Raw genomic sequence first — 25,546 nt, 5'->3', positions numbered from 1 at the left:
CACAACAGGTACACACTTTCATTCCTTCATAGAAGCGAACACTTTTGATTGTTGTAAGGAGTTCACACGAATTAAATGAAGAACCTACCCAAAAGAAATTCCATTTAAAGCAACAAATGCACATCACCAACAATAATGAGGCATGGGATCCAAAGAAATCCAATGCACTCATGTATAAATTACAAAAGTGTGTACTGATAGGGTAGAAGGCTCCCTGATCCAGCATCTGAAACAAAATAAGTAAAATTGCAAATAACCAAACTTAAACCTAATTTTATTATATATCAATTTCTAGTATAATCTAGTATCTAATTTGCATGGAAATGGATATGAGTACTGATATAATATCAAACACAATAACATTTTCCTAAGTTAATTATTAATGCTCAATCATGTAATATATTGTATCATAAGTTTCTTGTTAGAAACTTTCTATTTTGTAAATTCCTTGTATGTTATTTATTGAGCGTTCTTGCTCATTGTAAATACACTCTAATTTTACTAATTACTTAGCGTAATATGGTAGCAAAGTGGGAATTTAAAATTTACTGGGGGATTTGTTTCTAGTAAAAAAAATTTGGAAAGAAATTTTTCAGAGATTTCTGGATATCGTTTTTATTTAAACGGAATTTTTTTTTAAAGAATTATCGGGGGGTTTTTGAAGAATCACAAGTATTATTTTTTCTACACTCTGGTCTCTCTTCAAATCGCAATCTTTCTCTGTCTTCACGACCTGCTGCATCGTGACCAATTTCACGTCCATTTTTACCCTCGACAAGCGATTTTTTGCGACTTCTACATCTGCACACGATTTATTCCCCTTCTTCCAACACAACGGCTACAGTCTTTTTTTCTTTGTGATTTCCCACCTGCATCTTTTGTTCGCGACGACGTTGCTGTGTGGCTCGTGGTTATCTGCCTCCACGACGACCTTCGTCTCCTGCAACCTCACTTGCGACGGCTCTGTTTCTCCACGCCACGACCAAACGGAAGGCTCTTTCGAGGGCTTCGTTTTCTTTTCCCGCCTCTGCATTTTAGACCCACGTTTTGCTTACAGGAGTTTTTTTTTTCTGTGATTTTCTATTTGTGGGTGTTGTTTTCTGCACGCGGCTAGGATTTTGTTAAACCCTTTGCACCTATTTTTTGTCGCTTCAGCCTCAGCGACTAGGGTTTTCACTATAACTCTCTGGTTTTTAGTCCAATTCAAAAACCGAGTGCAGATTCTTAGTGGGTTTTTCGAAACCTCATCTGGGTCATCGTCATATTTTTTTGGGTGCATCATTTTTTGTGCCTTGTTTTTTGTGCCCAAGAATTTGACTCTAAATTCATGCCAGTTGTACATTTCTTGAAATCGTACCTTCTACCTTTATTTCGTATTTATGCCCTTTCAGATTTTCTTGGTTTTTGTGCATTGGGAAACGTGCAAGATGGCGTCATTGACCAACTTGATGTTGGAAGGTAGTCAGCAATTTAATGGCAAGAATTATAACACCTGGAAGCAACACATGCTGACTATTTTTTAATATCGCCGCCTTGATGATTTGGTTTTGGGAAAAGAATTTCACCCTTCCGCAGTCGAAGCAGATCATGACAAGTTTGATGATCGCAATCGAGAAGCTGTCATGCTTCTTAAGCTCTCTGTCATAGATGACCAGTTACCTCAAATTCCTTCTCGCAAGTCAGCCTCAGAAATTTGGAAGCATCTAAAGGAGTTGCATGAGACATCCGATAAAAGTCGAGCGTTCTTCCTGAAGAACCAGTTATTCTCCATCATGATGGATGAACGTATGTCCTTACAGGAGCATCTCACGAAGATTAAGGACATTCGAGATCAGCTCGAAGCTATTGGTCGGAAAATGGAGGAAGAGGATATGGTAGTAATAACCTTGAAAAGTCTACCTAAATCCTACGAGCACTTTATAGAGACTCAACATTACCTCAACGAATGTTGATTTGAAATTTCTAAAGTTGTGCACCAAACTTCTGCAGCAGGATCGTTGGAAACAACAGTTTGGTAGCGATGCCACTTCATCCTCCTCAGAGCAAGCATTTGTAGCCAAATCCTTTCATAAGGATAAAGGCAAAGCTCAGTCCTCTCAGCAAAAGGGCTCCAATCAGTCTTAGGTTGGTTCAAAAAATAAAAAGGTTTAGTACAATTATTGTCACAAATATGGCCATATGATCAAGTCAAATGTCGTTGAGTACACAGAGTAGAAAGAGTCTGCGTTTTACACCTTCATGGTTAAAAGACCTACAGACCACGTGAAATCTTTTGCCTGGTATATAGAATCTGGTGCTTCTTGACATTTCACTCACAGGCATGATTGGTTTACAGAATTTTCTCCCTATATTGATTTAGTTATTTTTGGAGGTGGTGAAGAGTATACCGTTGTCGGCAAGGGCAACGTTCAGATACAGTCTGGTGGGAGGAATCTCATTTTCCTCAATGTATACTACATTCCTGGCATGGAACTAAACCTTCTCTGTGAGTCAGATTATGCGGCGTTGTCCTCGGCTTGATGTGATATTCAGTGCTCACAAGTGCTCGATTGTTGATCGTGCGACACGCACTACTGTAGCTGTTGGCATTGAGGATCATGTTCTATACAAACTTGTGGATATGGGTGATTCTCTTGAGCATGCTTTCGCGGCTAAATCCTCCTCTATCACCAGTCTATGGCATCAACGATATGGTCACTTGAACATTCATTACCTTGCTCGGCTTGTTTGGGAAAATTTAGTAAAAGGCCAACCTGAAATTCAAACTCAAAATCAACGAGTTTGTGAAGCTTGTCAGGCTGGGAAGCAGCATGGGACACTGTTCAAGGATGGTGACTCGTGGCGAGCATCTAAGGTGATACAGTTGGTCCACGTTGATGTATGTGGTCCAATGAATACTCCTTTTGTTACTGGGTGCAAGTATTTCTTGCTTTTTGTTGATGATTTCAGTCGTAAAATGTGGGTGTATTTTCTTAAACAGAAACCAGATGTGTTTCCTATATTTCAGAAATTTTAGGCCTTAGTAGAAGAAGAGTCTGGTTGTTCTATTATTACTCTTAGGTCTAATAATGGGGGGGAGTTTTGTTCTACTGCTTTCTCCACTTTCTGTTATACACGTGGCATAAAACGTCAGTTAACCACACCATACACCCCTCGACAAAACGACGTTGTAGAACGTCGCAACCGCACCATTACAGAAATGGCTAGGTCTATGTTGGAACACAAAAATGTTCCTACGAAGTATTGGGCAGAAGCATTGTTTACTGCAGTCTATATCCTTAATAGGTCTCCCACTCATGTTGTTAAGGGGAAGATTCCTGAGGAAGCCTGGACTGGTTGCAAACCTAGGATCAATCATCTGAAATTTTTTGGCTCTCTCGCATATGTATGGATTCCAGATGCCAAGCGCTCCAAGTTGGATTCCAAGAGTCAGAAGCTTATGTTTACAGGGTACAGTGACAACCAAATAAGGCTTACCGGCTGATTGATGTAGACACTGATCGTCTTATCTTCAGTCGTGATGTTGTCTTTGATGAAGAACGAGGACCATTTTAGCTTTCCTCGTCTGAGCAGAATTATGAGGATCAGCCTTTGAAGGCTTATGATTTGGGTGTTCATCTTCCATTTGGTTCACCTGATGGAAGGGATGATGCAGATTATGAATTTGTTGATGCACTACCTGAATTTCCTCCTAATGATGCTAATCTTCCACCTGTACCTATTCCACCTCCAGTTCCAGTTATTCCTCCTGCATCTGATGTGGGCACCTCTACTCCCCGGCCTAAATGGTGGGCTAAGACCATCAGTGATCTCGTCCTGATGAGCTCATTGAGGGTAGATCTTCCAAAAATAAGGGCAAGTAGCAAAATATGGTTAACTTTACTCTCATGGCCAACATTCATAGTATTTATGGGCCTCAGACCTATACAGAGGCAAAAGGGATTCCAGGAACAAGCAATGGATGCAGAATACCAAAGCCTTCTGAAGAACAACACCTAGGTTCTTTCTGATCTTCCTCCAAGGAAGAAGCCTATTAGCTGCAAATGGGTATATAAGGTCAAGTATCATGTAGATGGTACCTTAGATAAATATAAGGCGAAATTAGTTGCTTGAGGATTCACACAGTGGGAGGGCATTGACTATGAGGAGACTTTTGCTCCTACTGCCAAGATGAGTACAATTCGTTTTCTTCTCGCTATTGCAGCTTGGTTTGGATATTACAGATTTGGGGCTTCTCCATTATTGTTTAGGTGTTGAGGTTTGGCAGACTGATGGTAGCATTTTTTAATTCTCAATCTAAGTATGCCAGGAACTTGCTTAATAGGTTTCGAATGCAGGATTGCAAACCTGCTTCCACACCTATGGAGACAAGACTGAAGTTGTCAGCCAAGTCTGATTCTCCTCCTGTAGGTTAAACACAATTCAGGCAACTAGTGGGTAGTCTCATCTATCTTACTGCTACTAGACCTGATCTTAGTTTTGCAGTGAGCTACATTTCACGCTTCATGACAGCCCCCAAGGCTGATCATTTGGTAGCAGCGAAGCATGTGCTGCGTTATGTGAAGGGCACTTTTGATTATGGACTTCTTTACACTCGGAGTCACGATCCTAGACTCAGTGGTTACACAGATTCAGATTGGGCAGGTTCGGTTGATGACAGGAAATGAACATTTGGATAAGTGTTTAGTTTGGGATTTGGTGCAGTCACATAGACTACTAAAAAGCAGCAGGTTGTGGCTCTCTCCTCGACAAAAGTGTCAATGTTTTGTAGCAGCAGGAGACTTCATTATACTTGCGATGGTTGTGCAAACTTCTTGTTGATGTGTAACCTTGTTCTCAAGTCTTCTCAGTTCAACTATATTGTGCCATTTTCCTTCATTCCTTTGCTCCTTCTATGAGCTTTGTGTTCAATTCTATTTTCTTATGGTTTCTCTCGATGCTTAAAAGACGGTTGGAAGTGTAGCGGCTCTCTATGATAACCGTCACCGTCCATTTTGTATTGCTAGCGTCTTCATGGGAGTTCCGTGCTTGTTGGCAGCGTCTTCTATCTTTTTCGAAATTCATTCGGCAAGAGGTTCGTTTGAGACAACGTCCATGTGGCTCATTATGGTGAAGGATCATGGAATGGTATGGATTGTAACTGCTGTTAAGCATTTTGCATGCTTCAAGCCTTGGCATTTCGGTTACCTTTGATATAGATATTTTGAGCCATGTCTAGTCTTTAAAGGCATGTCAGCGGAAGGTGTTTGGTGGTGTGAAGTCCAAAAAAGAGACTATATTAAAATCTACAACTGTGATCATCAGGGCCATGAGTTTTTTATAGTGTCTGCTTCAACGATTTCTGTATCTTCTTTAACTTTTCGTATATGATTGGTGAATGATCATTTCTTGTCGCAGAGAGTTAATATGTTGTATGAAGCTAGTAGGTTTTACTTTAACTGTTAATAGGCTTCTATTGTTGATTGTTAAGTGTTAACAATCTTGTTTAGATTATTGCCTGATTAAGCTTGAGAACATTGTATTTAAATTTGTAAAGGATTGATTTTTTGGTGTGGTTGGGTTTTTCACCCTCATGTGGAGGGTTTTCTTAGGATAAATATTTGTGTATTTTTGTTCTTGTGTGATTTTTGAGTTTCAGATTTCTGGTTCTAAATTTAACATGGTATTAGAGCGGATCTAAGGAAAAAGATCCAGAACCAGAATGCTTAACCTTGAAGTATTCCTTGCTTGTCTCCTAGCTAGTTTATCTCAGCTTCCAACAATGGTGATTGGACTCAAAGTTGAAGACAAGTTGGATGGTGCATCCAATTTTACTTCATGGAAATTCAAAGTCCTAATTGCACTTGAAGAGAATGATCTTCTCAACTACATGAAGTCTGAAGTAGCTGAACCTTTTGATGACACTAAGAAAGCTCAATGGAGAAAGAACAATATCATGTCAAGAAAGATACTGATTGATTCTGTTAAGGATCATCCGGTACTTGCTATTTCTAAGTTGGATTCAGCTAAAGAGATGTTTGAGTGTCTTCAAAGTTTGTATGAATTCAACAACACTAGTAGAGCTCTAGCCTTGAGTCGCCAACTCCTTCATATTAAAATGGCTAGAGGTGAATTTGTTGTTTCCTTCTTTATGAAGATTTCAGAATTAGAAGATCAGATAAATGCTATTGGAGATTCAATTGAGGACAAAGACCTGGTTATGTTGGCCATGAATGGTCTTTCTCAGTCTTGGGAATCCTTCATTCAAGGAATTAGTGGAAAAAATGAACTACCCAAGTTTGACCATTTGAGAACTGATTGTATTCAAGAGGAATGCAGATTAGAGGCAAGTGGAAATGGGCGAAAATCTCATCATGAAAAAGATATTGTCCTTGCTTCTCATACTTCTAAAAGGAAAGGAAGGAAAGGAAACTTTAAGAGGTACACGGATAAGAATTCTAATCTAGCCACTAAACCTAAGAAAAAGAAGGATCTCTCTAGAATTCAATGTTTCAGATGTGACAAATATGGTCACTTTGCTAGAGATTGTTCAACAAGACCCAAGCATCAAGTAACTGCAACGAATGTTGAAAATGCTTCTCCTCATAGAGAATCAAGTGAAAGTTTTGAGGGTTTCTTATTTATATCTGCTCTTTCAAGTAATGTTCCTACTGATAGTGATACTTGACTAATTGACAGTGGAGCTTCTCGCCATATTACAGGATATCGTGAGCATCTCTCTAATCTGATAGAAAAGGATACTCATTTGCATGTTATTATTGGTGATGATGCTTGTTATTCTGTGAAAGGTGCTAGATCTACATCTTTTCATTTAAATTCAGGAATTCCTCTTCATCTGAGTGATCTGCTATTTGTTCCTGGAATCAAGAGAAATCTGATTTCTATTTCAGCATTGGAAGATAAAGGGTACCAAGTTGCATTTGTTGAAGGCAAAGTTCTTGCATGGAAGAAAAACACTTGTATATAGACTTTCAGCTCGTCCTATTCAAGCCTTAGCACATGATTTCTTGAGTTCTAGTGAATTGTGGCATAAAAGATTCGCTCATCTAAATTTCATAACTCTTTCCTCTATGGAGAAGATGGTCGTTGGTCTTCCTAAGCTAAATCAAGATCATGATAATGTCCTAAATCAAGATCATGATAATGTCTGCAAAGGTTGTGTTCTAGGTAAGAACATTAAAAGGTCTTTTCACTCTAGTGAAAGTAGAGCAAAAGAAATTTTAGAGCTGATTCATTCTGACTTGTGTGGTCCTATGTCTATTGCTTCAATAAGTGGTTTCTGGTACTATGTTACTTTTATTGATGAATTCTCTCGTAAGACTTGGATTTATTTTCTGAAATCTAAAGAGTCTGATGAAGTGTTGTCTAGATTTAAAGAGTTCAAAGCTCAAGAAGAGAATTTGTCTGATAAGAGGATCAAAGTTTTAAGATCCGACAATGGGGGTGAATATTCTTCTGGTATATTTCAAAGTTCCTGTATTGAAGCTGGGATTAAGAGGGAGTTTTGTGTCCCTTATAATCCGCAACAAAATGGAGTGGCAGAAAGAAAGAACAGGTCTATTGTTGAGGCAGCAAAAGCCATGATCCATGATCAAGGCCTTCAAACCTTTCTTTGAGCAGAAGCTTGTATGACAGTTGTTTATGTTCAGAGTCGTTGTCCTCATCAAATTTTAGACTATATGAATCCTGAATAAGCATTCTCAGGTATCAAACCAAAAGTTGGTCATTTCAAAATTTTTGGGTGTCCAATTTACATTCATGTACCTAAAGATAAAAGGTCTAAGTTAGAACCTTTAGGCAAGAAGGGAATTTTTGTTGGCTACAGTGAGTCTTCAAAAGCTTACTGGGTCTACATTCCGGGTCAAAAGCAGATTGAAATCAGCAGAGATGTTTCATTTGAAGAAGTAGCTTGCAAAAAATCTAGAGGGACTACTATGGAAATTGATAGAGAAGATCATGAGACTTCTCAAGATACTGATATTGCTGTCTTTGATTCCCCTTTTGAGATTCAGAGGGAGACTCCTGAATTAGAAGATCCCATTGATCCTATTGATCCTGTAGATTCCACTATTGGACCAAGTAATGTTTCATTTGGCAAAAAGAGACCTTTGTGGACCAGGCATATCATGCAAGAGACTGAATACCTTTGTGGACCAGGCATATCATGCAAGAGGCTGAAAAATATTCAGCCCCTCATGGTACTTTTAGAGAAAGTAAGAGACCTCATAAGTTTGCAGGATATGTTGCTTTAATGAGCCATATCATTGAATCCGAGCCTTCAAGTTTTGAGGAGGCTTCAAAACAGCAAGTTTTATCACCCCTTAACTATTTCATTCACCTTCCCCTTCACCTAACTTCCCTTCCCTAAACCCTTCCTACCATTCATCATCTCATATCTTCCCCTTCATCTACCTTCCACTACCCCATCCCATCCTATCCTAAATCTTCACCTCATACTCCTTTAACCTTACTTCACCTACATAACCCCCATTCCATCCTTCACTATCTTATACTTCCCAATTTCCATCCTACATCCTAACCTACCCTTCCATTTCCTACATCCCTCACTTACCATCTTCCATCTCCTTTACTTCCCTCATCCTAACCTCCCTACCCTCCTACCTATCCTTGCCACCTACCTATCTACATCACCCACTCCTTATATCCTTCACTCCTTTACTTCCCTTAAACCAACATTATTTCACCCCATCCTCCATTCACCTCCATTTAAATCCCTTTGTACCCTTATACCCTCATTTCATCTTTAACTAACTTATATCTCCAATATCCATTTTACACCCCCATCTCTTCCTCCACTCCATATCCCTTACCTTCCTTTCACCCCGACACATCCTTCTTATTACATCCCTCACTCACTTCACACCCCGGCACCTTCCTTACTCCCCATCCTCCATCCCATCTTCACCGCGGCATCTTCTTCCTTAACATCCCTTACTTCCGTCCCACTGCAGCAGGTTCTTCTTACCACATCCTTCTCCAACCTCCCACCATGACACATCCTTCCCACCGACCTTCCTTACATCCTATCCGTCGCGACATGTCCTTCACTTAACATCCTTCATCCATCCTCCCTCTCGGCATATCCTAAGCTCCACATCCTCTTCCAACCTTCTACCCCGGCATGTCCCTTACTCCATATCCCTCACCCCTTCCTCACCGCGGCATGTCTCCTTCCCTTCCAAAACACCGACAAGTTTATGGCTGATGTTAACGCCACCTAGGATCAAGGAGGGCCCACGAACAAAAATAAGTGTTGTATTTTAAAAAATCAAAATCGACCCCACTTTGACCTTCAAAGACCACGATGAGTATTAGAAGACGTTTGCGCCAGTGGACCCAAAAGGAGAATCGTATTCAAGCATAGCCATTGAAAATCCGAACTTTGAAAATTCATAAAGGAAATGAAACAAATAAATTTCAAAAGCAAAGTCGGGCTCCATGATTAATCAGTGCATTGAGAATTGAGAAGGAAAATTTAAATGAAATTAAAACAAATTCATTCAATAGCAAGTCGGCTTTAAGGAAAATAAGAAAGAGGATACGCTATAAAGAGGATGGTTGATCATTTCATTTGATCAACCATCCAATTCAATCTTATTTATCTCTTTTTCTATCAGACAGCGAATCTGAGGTAGGGGAAATTCTTTTATCAACAGTCAAATTCATTATAAGAGGGATACAATTTGATCATCAAACAAGACAAATGCAGCCTCCTGTGTAAAATTCAAAAGAATTTCATCAATGCATCAAGCAAAATTTGACACATTGCCACAAATAAGAACGATTTTTGGAGCAGAGTTTTGATCGGTGAAGAGCAGATTTTGAACATCTTTTTGTAAATCATTATCAGTAATTTCTTGCAGGTCTGATTTTGATATATTTTTTATCATTTTTATCAGATCCATGTTCAATTTTATCAAATTTCAGTCATGAGATTTTGCTAGGGTTTTAATTGAGAATTTCTTTTTAATTCTAAATTGGCTGATTCATGTTTGAATCAAAATTTATTTGTAAATTTGATAAGCATCTTCGAAGCAAAGTCTGATTTTTCACTATCAAAATTTTAGGATAAGCATTTAAAGTTTAGCAATTCATTAAGATTTTAATAAAGTATTCACTCTATAAGTGGATTGCTAACTTAATAGAAGATTTTCACTTGAGAAAACATCAATATCATATTAAGATCCTAACTTACACAAATCTTTTAGGAGGTAGATGGCAGCCTCAAAAGCTGGAGGTCTCTCAAGGCAAGTTCTCATCAAAGAAGATGCAAAGGGAATAATACCTGAATCAAAGATTACTTCACTATAAACGAATGTGGGAGACACTAACTTGGACAGGATTGACATGAAAGAAATTCAAGGCCCTCTCTACACAAGCAAGCCAACTGGGATTTCAGAGAAAATGATTGAAAGTGGAGTTGTCCAAGCGGCTGGTTTCCTTCCAGCCATCCAATGCAACGAACTAATAGTTGAATGTGCAAGACACTATGGTGTTATACAAGGCAAATAAAGACACCTGATGGCAAAGTGTTAGCATTCTTGTCAGAAACCGCTATCCGTGAGGCTTTCAACATACCCGAGCCTAAGGATATGATATACAAGAGTAAAGAAGCAGCATTGCCAATCTATGAGAATGACCCCGACAAAGGCCTTCGTATCATCAATAAGTATTGGTTGTCAAAGGCTCGGCCCACTCTCAGCAAAGTGACAAGCAATCTCCACCGAACAGACTTCAAGGAGGAATTCAGTGATTTGATTACCCTACTCAACAAGATCATGGGAAATCGGCATGCCGCCTCATTTGAGAAATGGATGTTCTTCTTCATAGAAGCAGTGACAACTGGAAGTGAGAAGATCAATTGGGCTAAGATCATAAGCAACAATCTTGATCTCCAATCGAGAAGACTCGAGTGCACCAAACAATTTCATATGAGCTCCTACATCATATACTCACTAGCCAAAGCCAAAGAGTACACAGGACTTATGTATAGAGGCCCAGTAGGGAATGGAAAGGGAGAAATAAGGGTATGCGAGAATTACACACAGCTGCATTTTCATAACAAAGCACATTATCGGAGAGTGAATGATGCCTTCTCCATGCATATTACAAGAAAGTTGCAAGGCGGCATCCACCAAAGGTTATCCCCACAGACACAAGAATTGGTGAAGAAATACGGTGCTTGGTTCATTCAGTTTCCCAAGTTCACCTACATACAAGTTCAAGGATGCTCATCTCCACCATACAAGCTTCCACGTTACCCTACCAACAAGATTGTGTTGTTGGAGGTGTTGAGGCAATTAGTTGCATATGACAAGACTCAAAAGGACAAACATAAAACTAGGATTTCCTTTCCCATTGTGGTTGGACAATCATTGGAGTTATGCCCATCTTTGCAAGCAGCTGAGAGAGCAGAAGAGGAGATGAAATTTTATCCCTTCACTGAATATCCTTTAAGGACTGATTTTGATCCATACGACAACATGAGGAGGAAGAATGGTAACAAACACAAGCACAAGCCACATATAGAAGATTATTGGATGAATGTCAAAGATGATTTTGAGATTAGGAAAATGATGTTGTCTAGATTGCCTATAGATATCATCAGGATATTTAGAGTCTTCACAATCCTAGATCAAGTGCAAGATGATGGAAGGCGCCTCCAGCATGCTATGAGAAAATGAAGGATAAAGAAATGGAAGTCAATTGGGTCGAGATGGAAGTCACTAATATGAATGAGTTGATGAGACCCGTCTTGGCCTACACAAAAGGATGGGTAGAATATCAAAATAACGAATTGAAGAGTAAAAATGTGCAACTCACCTTTGGTATGATGGGAGATCTGGATTGTTCAAATGAGGAAACAGAGAGCGTAAGCATAAGCGAGAATACAACTCAATCTATGAGCTCTAAAAGAAAAGGAAGTCACAAAGAAGGGTCAAAACAGAAAAAGCAAAGGACAAGTACTAGTCATCTGTCCACCAGCACCTCTTCCATCCATGAGGTCAATATAAGCAAGATGGCCAACAATGAAGGACAATCATCTCGGAAGGAAGGTAGTGATCAAGGTGCAAATGAATCACTAGAATCCACTATACATAATTATCAAGGAAACAGGACAACAAAAGGAAAACGGCCCCAGGCACAAGATCCTCCAAGAACACAAGAAGCAGTTGCAAATGATAAGGCAGACGGAGATGAATACGTGGATATAGGAAATCATGAGGATGAGGCAACTCCACCTCGAACTGAACAGCAAATAAAAGAGTTACAGGTAGAGAAAGAAAGATCCACTATTCCGGCATGGTTGCAAGAGAGAATCAATAAGGAAGTGATAATGACCGAAGAAGAGATAATTGATAACGTGGATGGCTTCTTGAATTAAATTGGTCCAACAGAAGAGAAGAAGAAGGCTGTCAAGCTTTCAAAGATCACAAAAGACAGTGATGGATCCCGAGTCATACAGATTGCTACCCCAAGAGTGGACAAGCCACAATATGAGATCATTGCTGATGAGTATGATTTGGAGACAATTGAGTTAGGACCTATCACTACAGAGCAGGCAATGGAAGACTTGGATGATACAATGAAGACAATCAGTGAGAAAATACAAATTGAGCTACAGCATAGCAAGAAACTAGAAAAGGAATTGAATGCCTTGAAGAATTATGTGCAACAACTTAATAATCCTATAAGGCAAGTTGATTCCTCAAGCATACCTCCATCATTGGTCCCGCCCGACTCAATGGATGATTTGGAGGAAATGAGGAACAATTCCCAAATGTTGAAAAAATGGATTGACAGTTCCTTCACCAAGGCAAATGAATTCGTGGGAGAACTGGCTCATGTATTTGATACACTTTCAGCTATACTTGACAAGACTGATTTTCTTATGGCCTCTTATGATGTCTTTGTGTATACAAGGGATCTCACCATCCCGAGGTTGCAAGCATTAATGAATATTCCAAGACAAACCTTGTTCGATGCTGGAATAATAAGGAATGGGCAGAAATATGACTTCCATGGATGGTATTCTACCATCAAAATGAGAAGAAGTATGTTTGAAAGTATCAGTAGTGGATGTGATCGAATTGCAAATATGATAGAAACAATAAATGATAAGACTGTAGCAGCAACTGAAACTATTCTTGGAGTAGAAATGAAAGCTGAAGCTGATATGGCTGCTGACAGGATAGTGGAAAAGGTTTGAAGTATCTTTTTTGGAACTTCCAAATCACTCTCAGAAGGACAATTGGAGGACATTCAATCACTTATTAAACTTGTGGGTAAGATACCAATTGAGCTATCTACACATCAAGACCTGACTAAAGAAACCTTGGAGTCTTCTTGATTGATCATTTAACTTAGCATCCAAGAGGATTTTGTTCAAGAGAGGATAGAATACCTTTGGTATTTTATTCTATGTTCGATTGTGCTAAAAAACACATCAACATGAAGGGGTTGTTATGACTGTTAGCAACTTGGTATCTAGAAAGAAGGGAAGCATGCTAAAATTTGATGATGTTGTTGGGGATACTTCTCAGTAAGGACATGAGAAGGAAAAACCAAGGTACCTCATCAAGAGACGCTTTGGTAATTGGCAACAAAGGGAGAACACATGAACGAGGAAGGATAATCATAGAAGAAGATCAAAGTCCAGCATAAGATCTTAATCTAGAGGCAGGAATATCAATTGTCAGTATCGTGGTAAGGAAGGCCACATGAAGAGAAATTGTTAGTCATTTAAAAAAGCTAAAAATCAATCAAAAGAAAATGAGGCAAATACAAACTATGAAGAAGATGCAGAAGCTACTTAATTTGTCTACAATAGAAGCCATTACAGATGTCTACGTGCTTGGCTTAGGAGCATCATTTCATGCAACATCGTGTAGAAATAATTTCAAAATTTATCAAGCCAGTGATTTTGGTGAAGTTTACCTTGGAGATGATGAACCTTGCAATATCAATCGCAAGGGAGGATGTTTTCTTTAAATTGGAAGATGGCAACAGTTGCTTGCTAAAGGATGTTAGATATGTTCCTCCACTCAAAAGAAATTTTATTTCAGCTAGGCAGTTGGATGCTCAAGGATGTAGTATTACATTTGAGTCTAGCATGTGGAATGTGACTGAAGGAGCATTGGTGATTGCTAGAGGAAGCAAATTTGGCACATTGTATGTGCTAGAGGATCAAACAGAAATGGGAATTGCAATGGCAGTTGCTGATAGCAGAACAGAACAGTTTGGAATAAAAGCCCTGAACACATGAGCAAGAAAGGTCTTATGATCTCCAAAAAAAGAATTAGCTTCCAGGTTTGAAATCTGTAGATTTGGAGTTATGTGAGCATTGCATATATGGAAAACAGAAGAGAACAAGATTCTTTACCAAGAAATATTAAAAAAAGTCATGACCGTTGAAATTAGAGCATTTGAATGTCTTTGACCACTCAGATGTAGCATCTATTGGCAGGTAAAGTTATTTTGTTGCCTTTCTAGACGATTGTAATGGGAAAGTTTGGGTTTATCTGATGAAAAATAAGTTTCAAGTGTTTGGTATGTTCAAAACTACCAAGGAACTTGTAAAAAACCAAACCAGTAGTAAAGTTAAGTGTTTAAAAACTGACAATGGGGGTGAGTATTATTCAAATGAATTTGATGAAAATCTTGCGGAAAATGAAAATGGCAATAAAAGAATCAATATTGTTCCTCTTACACCACAAGAGAACGGTGCAGCAAAAGGATTAAGTAACACCATTTTGGAAATAGCATGTAATTTTCTCTCAAATGTTGGATTAGGAAATAGTTTTGGGCTAAGGCTTTAAATACAACAGTGTACTTGACTAATAGAGGTCCATCCTTTTGATTAGATTTTGAAGTTCCAGACGAGAAGCGGCTAGGAAAGAGGATTTCTTATAATCACCTATGAGTGTTTGGGTGTGAAGCTTTCATTCATATCCCATAAGAAAAAAGAACGAAGCTTCAAGTGAAGTTAAAAGGTGTATCTTTGTTGGACATGGAGATGAAAAATATGGTTATAGGCTGTGGAATCCAGTTGACAAGGTATAGATGATGTGCTCTTTAATGACAAGATTATGGCAAGCCTACAAGAACAAGCAACACCAACCACGAAGTATGTTCCATTTAAAGACATCACAAATGGGAGTGATGTGTTCAAACAAAAGGAGATTGTAAATCAGCCACAAGTGCAAATTCATCCTCAAATACAACCACAAGTTCAGCCCCTACATTTCCATGATAAGGAAGAGCAAGATCATCCCACTAGTACTCCTGAGAAGGGTATTCCACAAGAATTGATTCCTCAAATTCAAAGGTCCATTGTAATGTCCCCTTTTGGGAGGACACTAAATCTTGCCCAATATGCTTGTAGAATTATTGCAGGTTATGTATTTTCGGTCTGCTGTGGTAATTTGGACAGATTAAATTCGATGTTGTTTCCCTCTTTAAATGCACAAGTCTGCTGTTTATATCAATCTGACCTGCTGCCTATACTTAGATATATATATGTGTGTGTATGAGAATCCTTTCTATTCCATCAGGTCTGATTCTGTGGTTATTGATTTAATGCTTCCTTTTCTTTTCCTTTTTGCCTGCTTTATTATTGTTTGCAGATTTGTATTTGTGTTCTAATCTCTTTGATAAATGTTCATATCATTCTTCCATATTTTCTTATAATTCTGATTTAGGTCTGCTCCTAAATCTGCTTTTAATGCTTCAGATATTTTGTTCTATTCCATGGATCCTTCCTTCTCAAATGAAAAATTCTCCACTTTATCTCCTCCAATGTGAGGAAGAGTCACATCTCTTCTTAATGGTCACAACCTTTCACAATTACCAGCCTTTGAAAGGGTCACAACCTTTCATCATTGCTGCCCCTTCGAAATAGTCACTTCCTTATCTTCTTCCCATTAGTGCTTCCTTAATTCCTTTGCTCCCTTCTTCCCTCCTTTTTCCCTTTACTCCCTAAATGAAGTTCTCTTCTCTCCCTTTTATATCTCATATTTGAGGGAGCCACAACTTTCCATTTCATGCCTTTTGAGCATTCATTAAACTTAACTAAATTTTATTTTTATTCTTTTATATTTTAATTTATTATTATTATTTATTAATAAATCCTATTTCAACAAGGAGACATTACATCCATCAAGTCGCGTGGGCCTCCAATAAAAATACAATGATTTCATTCAACATTGTTGCTTTTCAATGAAGCTGAACTTGCTATGTTTGACAAAGCGTGTAAAGATAAAGACAACAAATAGTGGATGGAGGCTATGAGAGATGAGATGGGATATTTGATGGCAAATCACACATGGGAAAAATAGATGAGTGTATAGATTAAAGGAAGAAGAAGATGTGAAGAGATGTAAGGCTAGATCGGTTGCCAAAGGATAGGATCAACATGCTCAGGAAAGAACTAGTAAAATTAATTCAGTCTATTAACTTAGAAAAGGTTACAACATATTGAAATGACAAAACAATGTAGCTATTAATGAAACCAACTACTTCTAACTACCTGCTACTGTAGATACAAACTAATTACATTATTGACCATTAACACAATAGAGAAATATGATTCTAACACCCTCGCTTAATGGTCAATCTATCAAAAACACCAAATTGCCCCCTGAAATTTACAAATTTATCTGGGCTCAGAGACTTGGTGAGAATATATGCAGTCTGATCCACTATCGGAACATACTGCAACTGAACCGATCTGTCTTCTACCAACTTGCGGATGTAGTGACAATGAAGCTCGACATGCTTGGTATGTTCATGTAAGACTGGATTTTTGGCCAATTTGAGCACCCCTTGATTATCAGTATACAAGGGAGAAGGACCTGCTTGCGGCATCTGCATGTCAGAAAGCATCCTTTGAAGCCAAACTGCCTCACATGCAGCCTTGATTGTTCCCCGGTATTCGGCTTTTGTCGAGGAAAGAGCCACAACCTGTTGCTTCTTGCTGCTCCAAGTGACGGCACCTGTACCCAAACTGAATACGTACCCAGAAGTGTATTTTTTGTCATCCACTAATCCTGCCCAATTTGAGTCAGTATAACCAATCAGCTTGGATCGTTGCACCTGCCATAGTCTAAAGTGCCTTTCACATATTGCAGTACTCGCTTCGCTGCAATCCAATGATCAGCTTTTGGGGCTGTCATGAAGCGAGAGATGTAGCTGACAGCAAAACTGATGTCAGGTCTAGTGGCAGTGAGGTAGATGAGGCTGCCTACTAGTTGTTTGAATTCGATCTCATCTACTGCAGGTGAATCAGAATTGGCTGATAACTTCAACCCTTTCTCCATAGGTGTGGAAGCAAAGTTTACAATCCTGCATGAGAAACTTGTCCAGCAAACTGCGGGCATACTTGGACTATGAAATAAAAATACTGGCATTAGTCTGCCACACTTCAACACCTAAGCAATAATGGAGAAGCCCCAAATTTGTCATGTCAAAAGCTTGGCACAAGTCCTGTTTGATGGTTGTAATCAAATGTGTTGAATTGCCAGTAATGATCAAGTCATCCACGTAGACAACAAGAAAAAGGATATCATCACTAGAGAGTTTGACATATAGACTAGTGTCAGAGGGACTGCGTTGAAAACCATGTTCAACCAAATACTGATCATTCTTGAAGTACCAAGCCCGAGGGGCTTGCTTCATGCCATAGAGGGCTTTTACCAATCTGCAAACCTGATGTTCCTTACCAGGAACCTTGAAGCCAGGAGATTGAGTCATATAAACTTCTTCTTGCAATCACCCTTGAGGAATGCACTCTTAACATCCATCTGGTGAAGTTTCCATCCAAACTGAGTTGCAATGGCGAGAAGAAGACGAATTGTGCTCATCTTGGCAGTAGGAGCAAAAGTCTCCTCGTAGTCAATGCCCTCCAGCTGTGTAAATCCCCAAGCAACCAATCTGGCCTTATACTTATCCAAAGTACCATCTGCTTGATACTTGACTTTGTAAACCCATTTATAGCTGATAGGTTTCTTCCCAGGAGGCAGATCAGAAAGAACCCAAGTGTTATTCTTCAGAAGACTATGGTATTCTATCTCCATATCCTTTTCCCACTCAGGAATGCCTTTAGCCATGTCTAGGGCTCATGGATGCTATGGATGTTGGCCATAAGTGCAAAGCTAACTGTATTTTGTTGCTTTCTCTTGCGACGAACTGATCTATCCTCAAGAAGCTCATCATCACGAAGATCTCCTATTGTCTTGGCCCACCATTTAGGCCTATGGGTAGAAGTACCAACATCTAGCATTGGAGGAACAACATCCCCTGGAGTTTCCGGAACAAAGTCATTTTGATGCGAATCCTATGAAAAATCAAGTGGTGTTGGATCGGTAGATTCCTCATCTTCAGAGTCAGAATGCTCTGAAGCCCTCCCATCATGGGAACCAAGAGGAAGATGAACACCAACATCAGAAGTCTTCACAGACGGAGTCGCAAGACTAGGAGTAGTATATGGCATAAATGGACCAGTAGTCTCATCAACCACAACATCACGACTGATGTCTCCATATCAATCAACCTGTAGGCCTTGTGGTTGTCGCTGTAACTAGTAAACATAAGTGTTTGGCTCTTTGAGTCCAGCTTAGCACGCTTCGCGTCTAGAATCCATACATGAGCAGTAGAACCAAAGACTTTTAAATGGCCCACTTTAGGCTTACGTCCTAACCAAGCTTCTTCAAGAGTCATCTTCTTAACGGCATGTGTAGGTGACCAATTCAGAAGGTAGACTGTAGTTAAATTGCTTCAGTCCAGTATTTCTTAGGAACATTGTGATGCTCTATCATAGAACGAGCCATTTCAGTAATGGTGCAATTCCTACGTTCAACTACACCATTCTGTTGAGGGGTGTATGGTGTGGTGAGTTGGCGCTTAATGCCATGTGTAGCACAAAATGTAGATAAGTCATTGGAACAAAACTCCACCCCATTATCTGACCTCGGAGTGACAATCTGAGAACCGGATTCTTTCTCAACTAAGGCCTTAAACTGCTGAAATGTACTAAACACATCTGATTTATTCTTAAGAAAATACACCCACGTTTTCCGACTGAAATCATCAACAAATAATAAGTACCTAGACCGAGTAACAGATAGAGTATTCATTAGCCCACATACATCAACGTGAACCAATTAAAGGACCTTGGAGGCTCGCCAAGAATCGCCATCTGAGAATGGTGTCTAATGTTGCTTCCTAGCTTGACAGGCTGCACAAACTCCATGATTTTGAGGTTGGATCTCAGGTAGACCAGCAACCAAACCCTCCTGAGATAACTGAGAGAGATAGTGCACGTTTAAGTGCCCATAACGCTGATGCCAAAGTGTTCTGATGGATGTACTCCTAGCAACCAAAGCGTGCTCCTGAGAATCGCCGAAATCAACAAGTCTATACAAACCATGATCCTCAAGTCCCATAGCAATTGTAGTACGAGTCTCCCTATCAACAATGTTGCAGATGGACGAACTAAAGATAACATCAAATTGAGGAGAATGCCTCATGATCTAACTGACGGAGAGGAGATTATGTTCCATGCCTGAAACATAGTAGACATCAAGAAAAAATAAATTTCTACCTCCTAAGTGAAACTGGACAATGCCCTTACAAGCAACTGTGTACTCTTCTCCTCCTCCGAAGATTAATGAATCTGAGAATGGTTCAAATTTCGTGAACCAATCCCGACGATGAGTAAAGTGCTGCGAAGCCCCCGAATCAATATACCGGGCAGAAGAGTGTACTAGATCTACTGTTCTTTTGGCCATAAAAGCATATAGAATGCAGATTCTTTCTGCTCAGAGTGCTCTGTGACATTTGCCTTTTGTTGAGACCCTCCCTACTTCTTTTGTTCAAAAGCCAATCGAATTCGACACTCGGCCTTCATGTGACCAAACTTATGACAATAATTGCACTAAACGTTCTTCTTCTTGATGTCCTGAGAAGAACCAAAGCCTTTCGACTGAGAAGATGGAGCCTTCCCTTTGTTCTTCGCAAAAGATTTGGCAAAGAACGCTTGCTCGGTGGAGGTGGAACTGTAATTGCTTCCAAACTATTGTCGCCACCGATCTTGTTGTAAAAGCTTGTTACAAAGATCGGAAAACTTCAAATCGACGTCAGTGGAGGTGATATTCAGTGTTTCAATGAAATGCTCATTAGATTTGGGCAAACTCTTCAAAGTGATGACGACCATGTCCTCTTCCTCCATTGTGCGACCAATCGCCTCAAGTTTATCACGGATGTCCTTGATCTTTGTCAAGTGATCCTGCAGAGGTGTCCTCTCGTCCATCATAATCAAAAAGAGCATGTTCTTCTAAAAGAATGCTCTGCTCTTGTCAGAGGTTTCATGGAGACTATTCAAATGATCCCATATCTCCTTCGCAGTTTTGTCGAATAGTAATTGAGGTAGCTGCTCATCGATGACAGAGAGTTTGATGAGCATGACGACTTTCCGGTTGTGCTCATCCCATTTGTCATGATCTTTTCCGACAATGGTTGGATGTTGAGATGTGCCCAGAACAACTACATCGAGACATCAATACTCAAAAAATGTCAACATACGCTGCTTCCAGGTGTTGTAGTTCCGGCCGTTGAATTTTTGGCTGTTGTTGAGCATAATGTTTGTCAAAGATGCCATCACGTACCCTAAGGTCGAGTTGGTGAAGGCACGAATTTCAATGCACAAAAACTAGTAGATGAAAATAAGTTCTGTAAGTCGGATTCTGAGGCAGAAATTGAAACCCTAGCACGGTTTTCGAGGCAAAAAAATTTTGACAGCGACCTAGTTGAGGTTTTGAAAAACCCACCAAGAATCTGCAATCAGAATAAAATTTTGCTTTGAAACAAAGGGTCAAAACCCTAGACGAATTTGCAGAAACCCTAGCACAAAAAAATAATCCAAAAATTCATTATTATTGGACGCTGGAAATAAAGTGAGGGTTTTAAAAACCCTAGTCGGTGGAGATAAGACTGAGCTGCAGAATAAACTGCCAAAAAAAATTGCAGCGCCCAAAGATCACTAAAATCGCAATTTCCAAAAAAAACGTGTCGACGAGGAGAAAAAGGGAGAAAAAAGCAGATCGTGCATGGGTTTGGGCATGAAAATCGCAATAACTAAAAAACTCACAGAAACCCTCCAGTTCGCGTTGGGCTGAGAAAATGCACGAAAAAAACACAGAAAAATGGCGACACGATAAAAAAATTGTGATTTTGCGCAGTAAATGACGCAAGTCACAGAGGGCAAAAAAACGTGTCAAAAACAACGCGAAAAAGAGGTGCACAGTCATGAAAACTAAATCGCATGACTCAAAAAATCACAATAAAAAAAAAAGAGAAACGGGTAGGGCAAAAAAAATGCCCTCAAACATACCCGCAGACCCACAAAAATAGACAGCCGTACTGGAAAACCCTAGGCGAGGTTTTGAAAAAAATTATCTTTAAATTTTTTCAATAATAACCTACGGCTCTGATACCATGTTCAGGAAAGAATTGGTAAAATTAATTCAATCTATTAACTTAGAAAAGATTACAATATATAGAAATGACAAAACACTGTAGCTATTAATGAAACCAACTACTTCTAACTACTTGCTACTGTAGATACCAACTAATTACATTATTGACCATTAACATAATAGAGAAATATAATTCTAACACAACATAAGGGCATTGTTTCCATAAAGACTTTTTCACCGATTGTGAAAATTATCTCTATTAAGGCAATGTTTGGTTTAGCAGTTGTTTATGATCTTCAACTGGAGCAGCTTGAAGTTAGGACCACCTTTCTAAATGGTGACTTAAGAGAAGAGTTCTACAAGAAGCAACCTGAAGGTTTTAAGAAATAAGGTAAAGAGGATTTGGTTTGCAGAGTGAATTGAAGTTTGTATGGGTTGAAACAAGCTCCAACACAATGGTATTTAAAATTTGATTCATTTATGGTTGAGCAAAATTTCTTTGGACGTGAATTTGACCATTGTGTGTATTATAAGACTTTGGAAAATGGTGAGTTTGGTTGTTGCTACTATATGTTGATGATATGCTAGTGACACTAAACAGCATGGATGTAGTTAGCCAACTAAAACAACAACTAGCTTAGAAATTTACAATGAAGGATTTGGGAGTTGCAAAGCAAATCCTTGGAATGAAAATTATTAGAGATAGGAAGAAGGAAATAAACAGTGAACCACGGGGACGCGTCCCCCCCATTTTTGGGCGCGTCCCCCCGTCAGAGACGTCTCGGGGACGTGGGGACGGGGACGCGACGTCCCCCGCCGTCCCGCCACCGCCACCCAAACTCCGTCGGGACGGGGAGACGTCCCCGACGCGGAGACGTCTGGGCGTCTCCCTGTCCCTCAAGAGACGTCCAGGCGTCTCTCGAGGGACGGGGGGACGCCCAGGCGTCTCCCGCGTTCCCACGGGATTAAAAGTGCATTTTTCATTTTTTTTTAAAGTTTTTATGACATGTGCTTTTGGGGGGGGGTTAAGGGGTAACCCTAATTGGACGTGGGCCCCACCCTACCCCCCAAAACAACACAAAAACATGTTTAGTTTGGATTTCACTCTCATTATGCAAAACTGATTTTTTTTCCAGCAGCTTGAAGAGGAGGAACAGCTTGAAGAAGATTGATTGAAGGGGTGAGAAAAGTGACTACAAGCGTGATAGGAGCTAGAAGAAGCAAGAAGAAGAGGAAGAAGAAGATTCTTCTACATTTTGGAGAGATTTTTCAAGCACAAGGTAGGGTTTTTCAACTTCTTCTTGTTTTTTTTTTGTTTTACTTTTTGATTTTCATTGTTCTATGTCATTTTTGGTTTTTTTAATTTTTTTTCCCTATTCATCTTAAGACTCAAAATGAGATTTGATGTTGAATCTTGAGGGCAAAATGATTCATCATTTTGCCCTCAAGATTCAACATCAAATCTCATTTTGAGATGAATAGGAAAAAAATTTAAAAATATATTGTTAAACAAGGCTGATTTTATTTTTATTTTTATTTTTATTTTGTGAAATGCAGTGTCAATTTGAAAATTTCACAATGAGCTCCCAAGGCACGAGTGAAGATAACATGGAAATCCATTCTCATAGTGAGAATGATTCAGAATTTGAACCTGAAAATGAGGGGGGTGACCATGGGGCTGATCCTGAAGCCCAATCTAGTTCTATGGCAAGTGCAGCAGCTAGTACAGGTTGCCCTTCAGAGTTGTTGGCACCATATGCTAGGGGTCATTTTGATCCTAAGTCTCCTCTAAAACAGTTTGCTTCACAAATATCAGTACAAGGCACTGCATCACATTCAAGTGGGGGAACAAGGAAGTGGAAGTGCAATATTTGTGACAGAGAATGGTTCGGTAGCATTAGCAGGGTGAATGCACACTTTCTATTTTGGAGAGGAAAAGGCGTGAAACATTGTAAGTTTTTGGAGGAACCCAAAAATATACATTATAGAATTGAGTTTAACAGGCTTTGGGGGGTTCCAGATGACACAAATATTTCAATGCCTACTACTTTGTCTGCTAGGGCATCACTTCACGACAGCCAGAATGTGCCAGTGCCACATACTTATCATGCTTCGCAGGCGGGAGGAATGATGTTTGGATCTCCATCTACTTCCACTTCTACTGCTGCCAGGGCTGGGAAACGTAAGTTGCATACACCACAGAGCAACCCCATTGCTGATATGTTTAATGTGCAGCTGAGAGATGAGATAGATGAATCCATTGGCAATTTCTTCTTTGCCAATGGCATTCCATTTCATGTTTCACGGTCTCCTTATTATAGGAAGATGATAGATATGGTGGCCAAGGGAGGACCATCTTATGTGCCACCAGGGGAGACAAAAATGAGGACCTCGATCTTGGATAAAAGCTATTCCAAGATCAATATTTTGATGGAGAAGATGAAGGCATGTTGGGTGGCATCGGGGTGCAGCATAGTTATGGATGGGTGGACGAACATTAGCCATCGTCCACTCATCAACGTCATGGTCACATGTGCAGAGGGCCCATACTTCCTTAGAGCAGTTGATTGTACAGGGCATCGTAAAGATGCTGATTTCCAGTTTCAGGTCCTCAGGGAGGCTATTGAGGAGGTTGGGCCACAAAATGTGGTCCAAGTAGTGACAGATGCAGCCTATGTGTGTAGAGCAGCAGGGAGACTCGTTGAGGCAGCCTATAGACACATTTGGTGGACCCCATGTTGTGTGCATGCCATGAACAATGCACTCAAGGACATGGGGAAGATTGACTGGATTAGAGGAGTGGTCACCGATGCGAGAGATGTGCAGATGTTTATCTGCAACCACCACATTTCACATGCACTCTTCAGGACCTTCGCGAAGAAGGAGTTCTTGAAACCAGTTGAGACTAGATATGCATCCTATTTCATTCTCTTGGAGAGAATGATTGAGTTGCAAGAGGCATTGCAACTCATGGTTATGACTAATGAGTGGAATAGGTGGGCTGAGGCCAAGACAGAGCAGGGGAGAAGGGTGAAGGAGATAGTGAAGAGTGATGTGTTTTGGACTGATACGAAATACATTGTCTCCATCATTTCTCCAGTATTCCAGGTGATCAGATATGGGGATGGGGATGCACCTAACCTTGGAGAGGTGTATGAGTGCATTGACTCTATGCTTGGCCAGATGAGGGCTGCTGTGCGAGTGAAGGACCCCTCTCTAGCATTCTACAATGAGCAAATCCGGCCTATCATTCAGAGTAGATGGGACAAGTTGAACACTCCTTTGCATATGGCTGCCTTTGCCTTGAATCCTAAGTGGTACAAGGCTAGACCGGGTAGAACGACACCAATTGAGGATGATGAGGTGAAGGCAGGTTTCTTTAGGTGCATAGAGAAGATGTTTGATTCCAGAGATGCCGGCACAATGCGCACTGAGTGGGGAAGATTTGCCACTCTTAGAGGTTATTCAGATGCAGCAAAGATGGATATAGACATTATGGCACAGGAGGACCCACTTTTGTGGTGGAAATGTCATGGCCCGAAATCTTTGACCACCACTCTAGCCATCCGTCTGCTATCCCAGGTTTCCAGTTCTTCAGCTGCTGAGAGGAACTGGTCTACATATAGCTTCATCCACTCTCTTAAGAGGAACAGACTTACCTCTAAGAGAGCAGAGAAGCTTGTGGCTGTACACAGTGCTTTGCGTCTCATTGACCGCAAGACACTTATGTACAAGGAGAGTCCAGCGGCACGATGGGATGTAGAGCCAGAGGAGCCTTCATAGATTGATGAGGATGATCCTACCACTTCAGATGCAGGGCTAGTTGGTGTGAGCTTGAGGGACCTTGATCCTCAGGAGTCCAGCAGTTCCAGTGAGGAGGAGTTTGCAGATGATTAGAGGCCTCCATTAGCTACAGTTTGAGTTTTCACTTTTCAGTTTTGTCATTTTGTATTTGACTTGTCTCTTTTGTAATGCTATTGCTACACGTATTTGTATTTGGCTACTCATTGTAATGATGAATCATGTAATCATCTTTATTATTATAGACTTTG

At 40.0% G+C, this 25,546-nt stretch overlaps 2 protein-coding genes across 2 annotated transcripts in view; one reads left to right on the top strand and one right to left on the bottom strand.

Annotated features, from left to right (window-relative positions):
- LOC131068651 (protein AUXIN RESPONSE 4) overlaps nucleotides 1-25,546 on the bottom strand; it is a 45,812-nt gene that overhangs the window by 6,510 nt on the left and 13,756 nt on the right. The gene's annotated exons all lie outside the window — the stretch shown is intronic.
- On the top strand, nucleotides 22,524-25,395 carry LOC131856137 (uncharacterized). Its single transcript, XM_059207538.1, has 2 exons — nucleotides 22,524-22,774; nucleotides 23,052-25,395. The coding sequence occupies exon 2, from the start codon at nucleotides 23,073-23,075 to the stop codon at nucleotides 25,275-25,277; it is 2,205 nt and encodes a 734-aa protein (XP_059063521.1). The 5' UTR covers nucleotides 22,524-22,774; nucleotides 23,052-23,072; the 3' UTR covers nucleotides 25,278-25,395.

The sequence above is a fragment of the Cryptomeria japonica genome, chromosome 6 (genome assembly GCF_030272615.1).
Source record: "Cryptomeria japonica chromosome 6, Sugi_1.0, whole genome shotgun sequence".
In the NCBI taxonomy this organism is placed as follows: domain Eukaryota; kingdom Viridiplantae; phylum Streptophyta; class Pinopsida; order Cupressales; family Cupressaceae; genus Cryptomeria; species Cryptomeria japonica.
Note: the sequence above shows the minus strand (reverse complement) of the source record. Positions and strands in the feature narration are given on the sequence as shown.

What these genes read in the sequence shown, in the direction of transcription:
- LOC131856137 (XM_059207538.1), top strand. Translation starts at nt 23,073, where the DNA reads ATGAGCTCCCAAGGCACGAGTGAAGATAACATGGAAATCCATTCTCAT.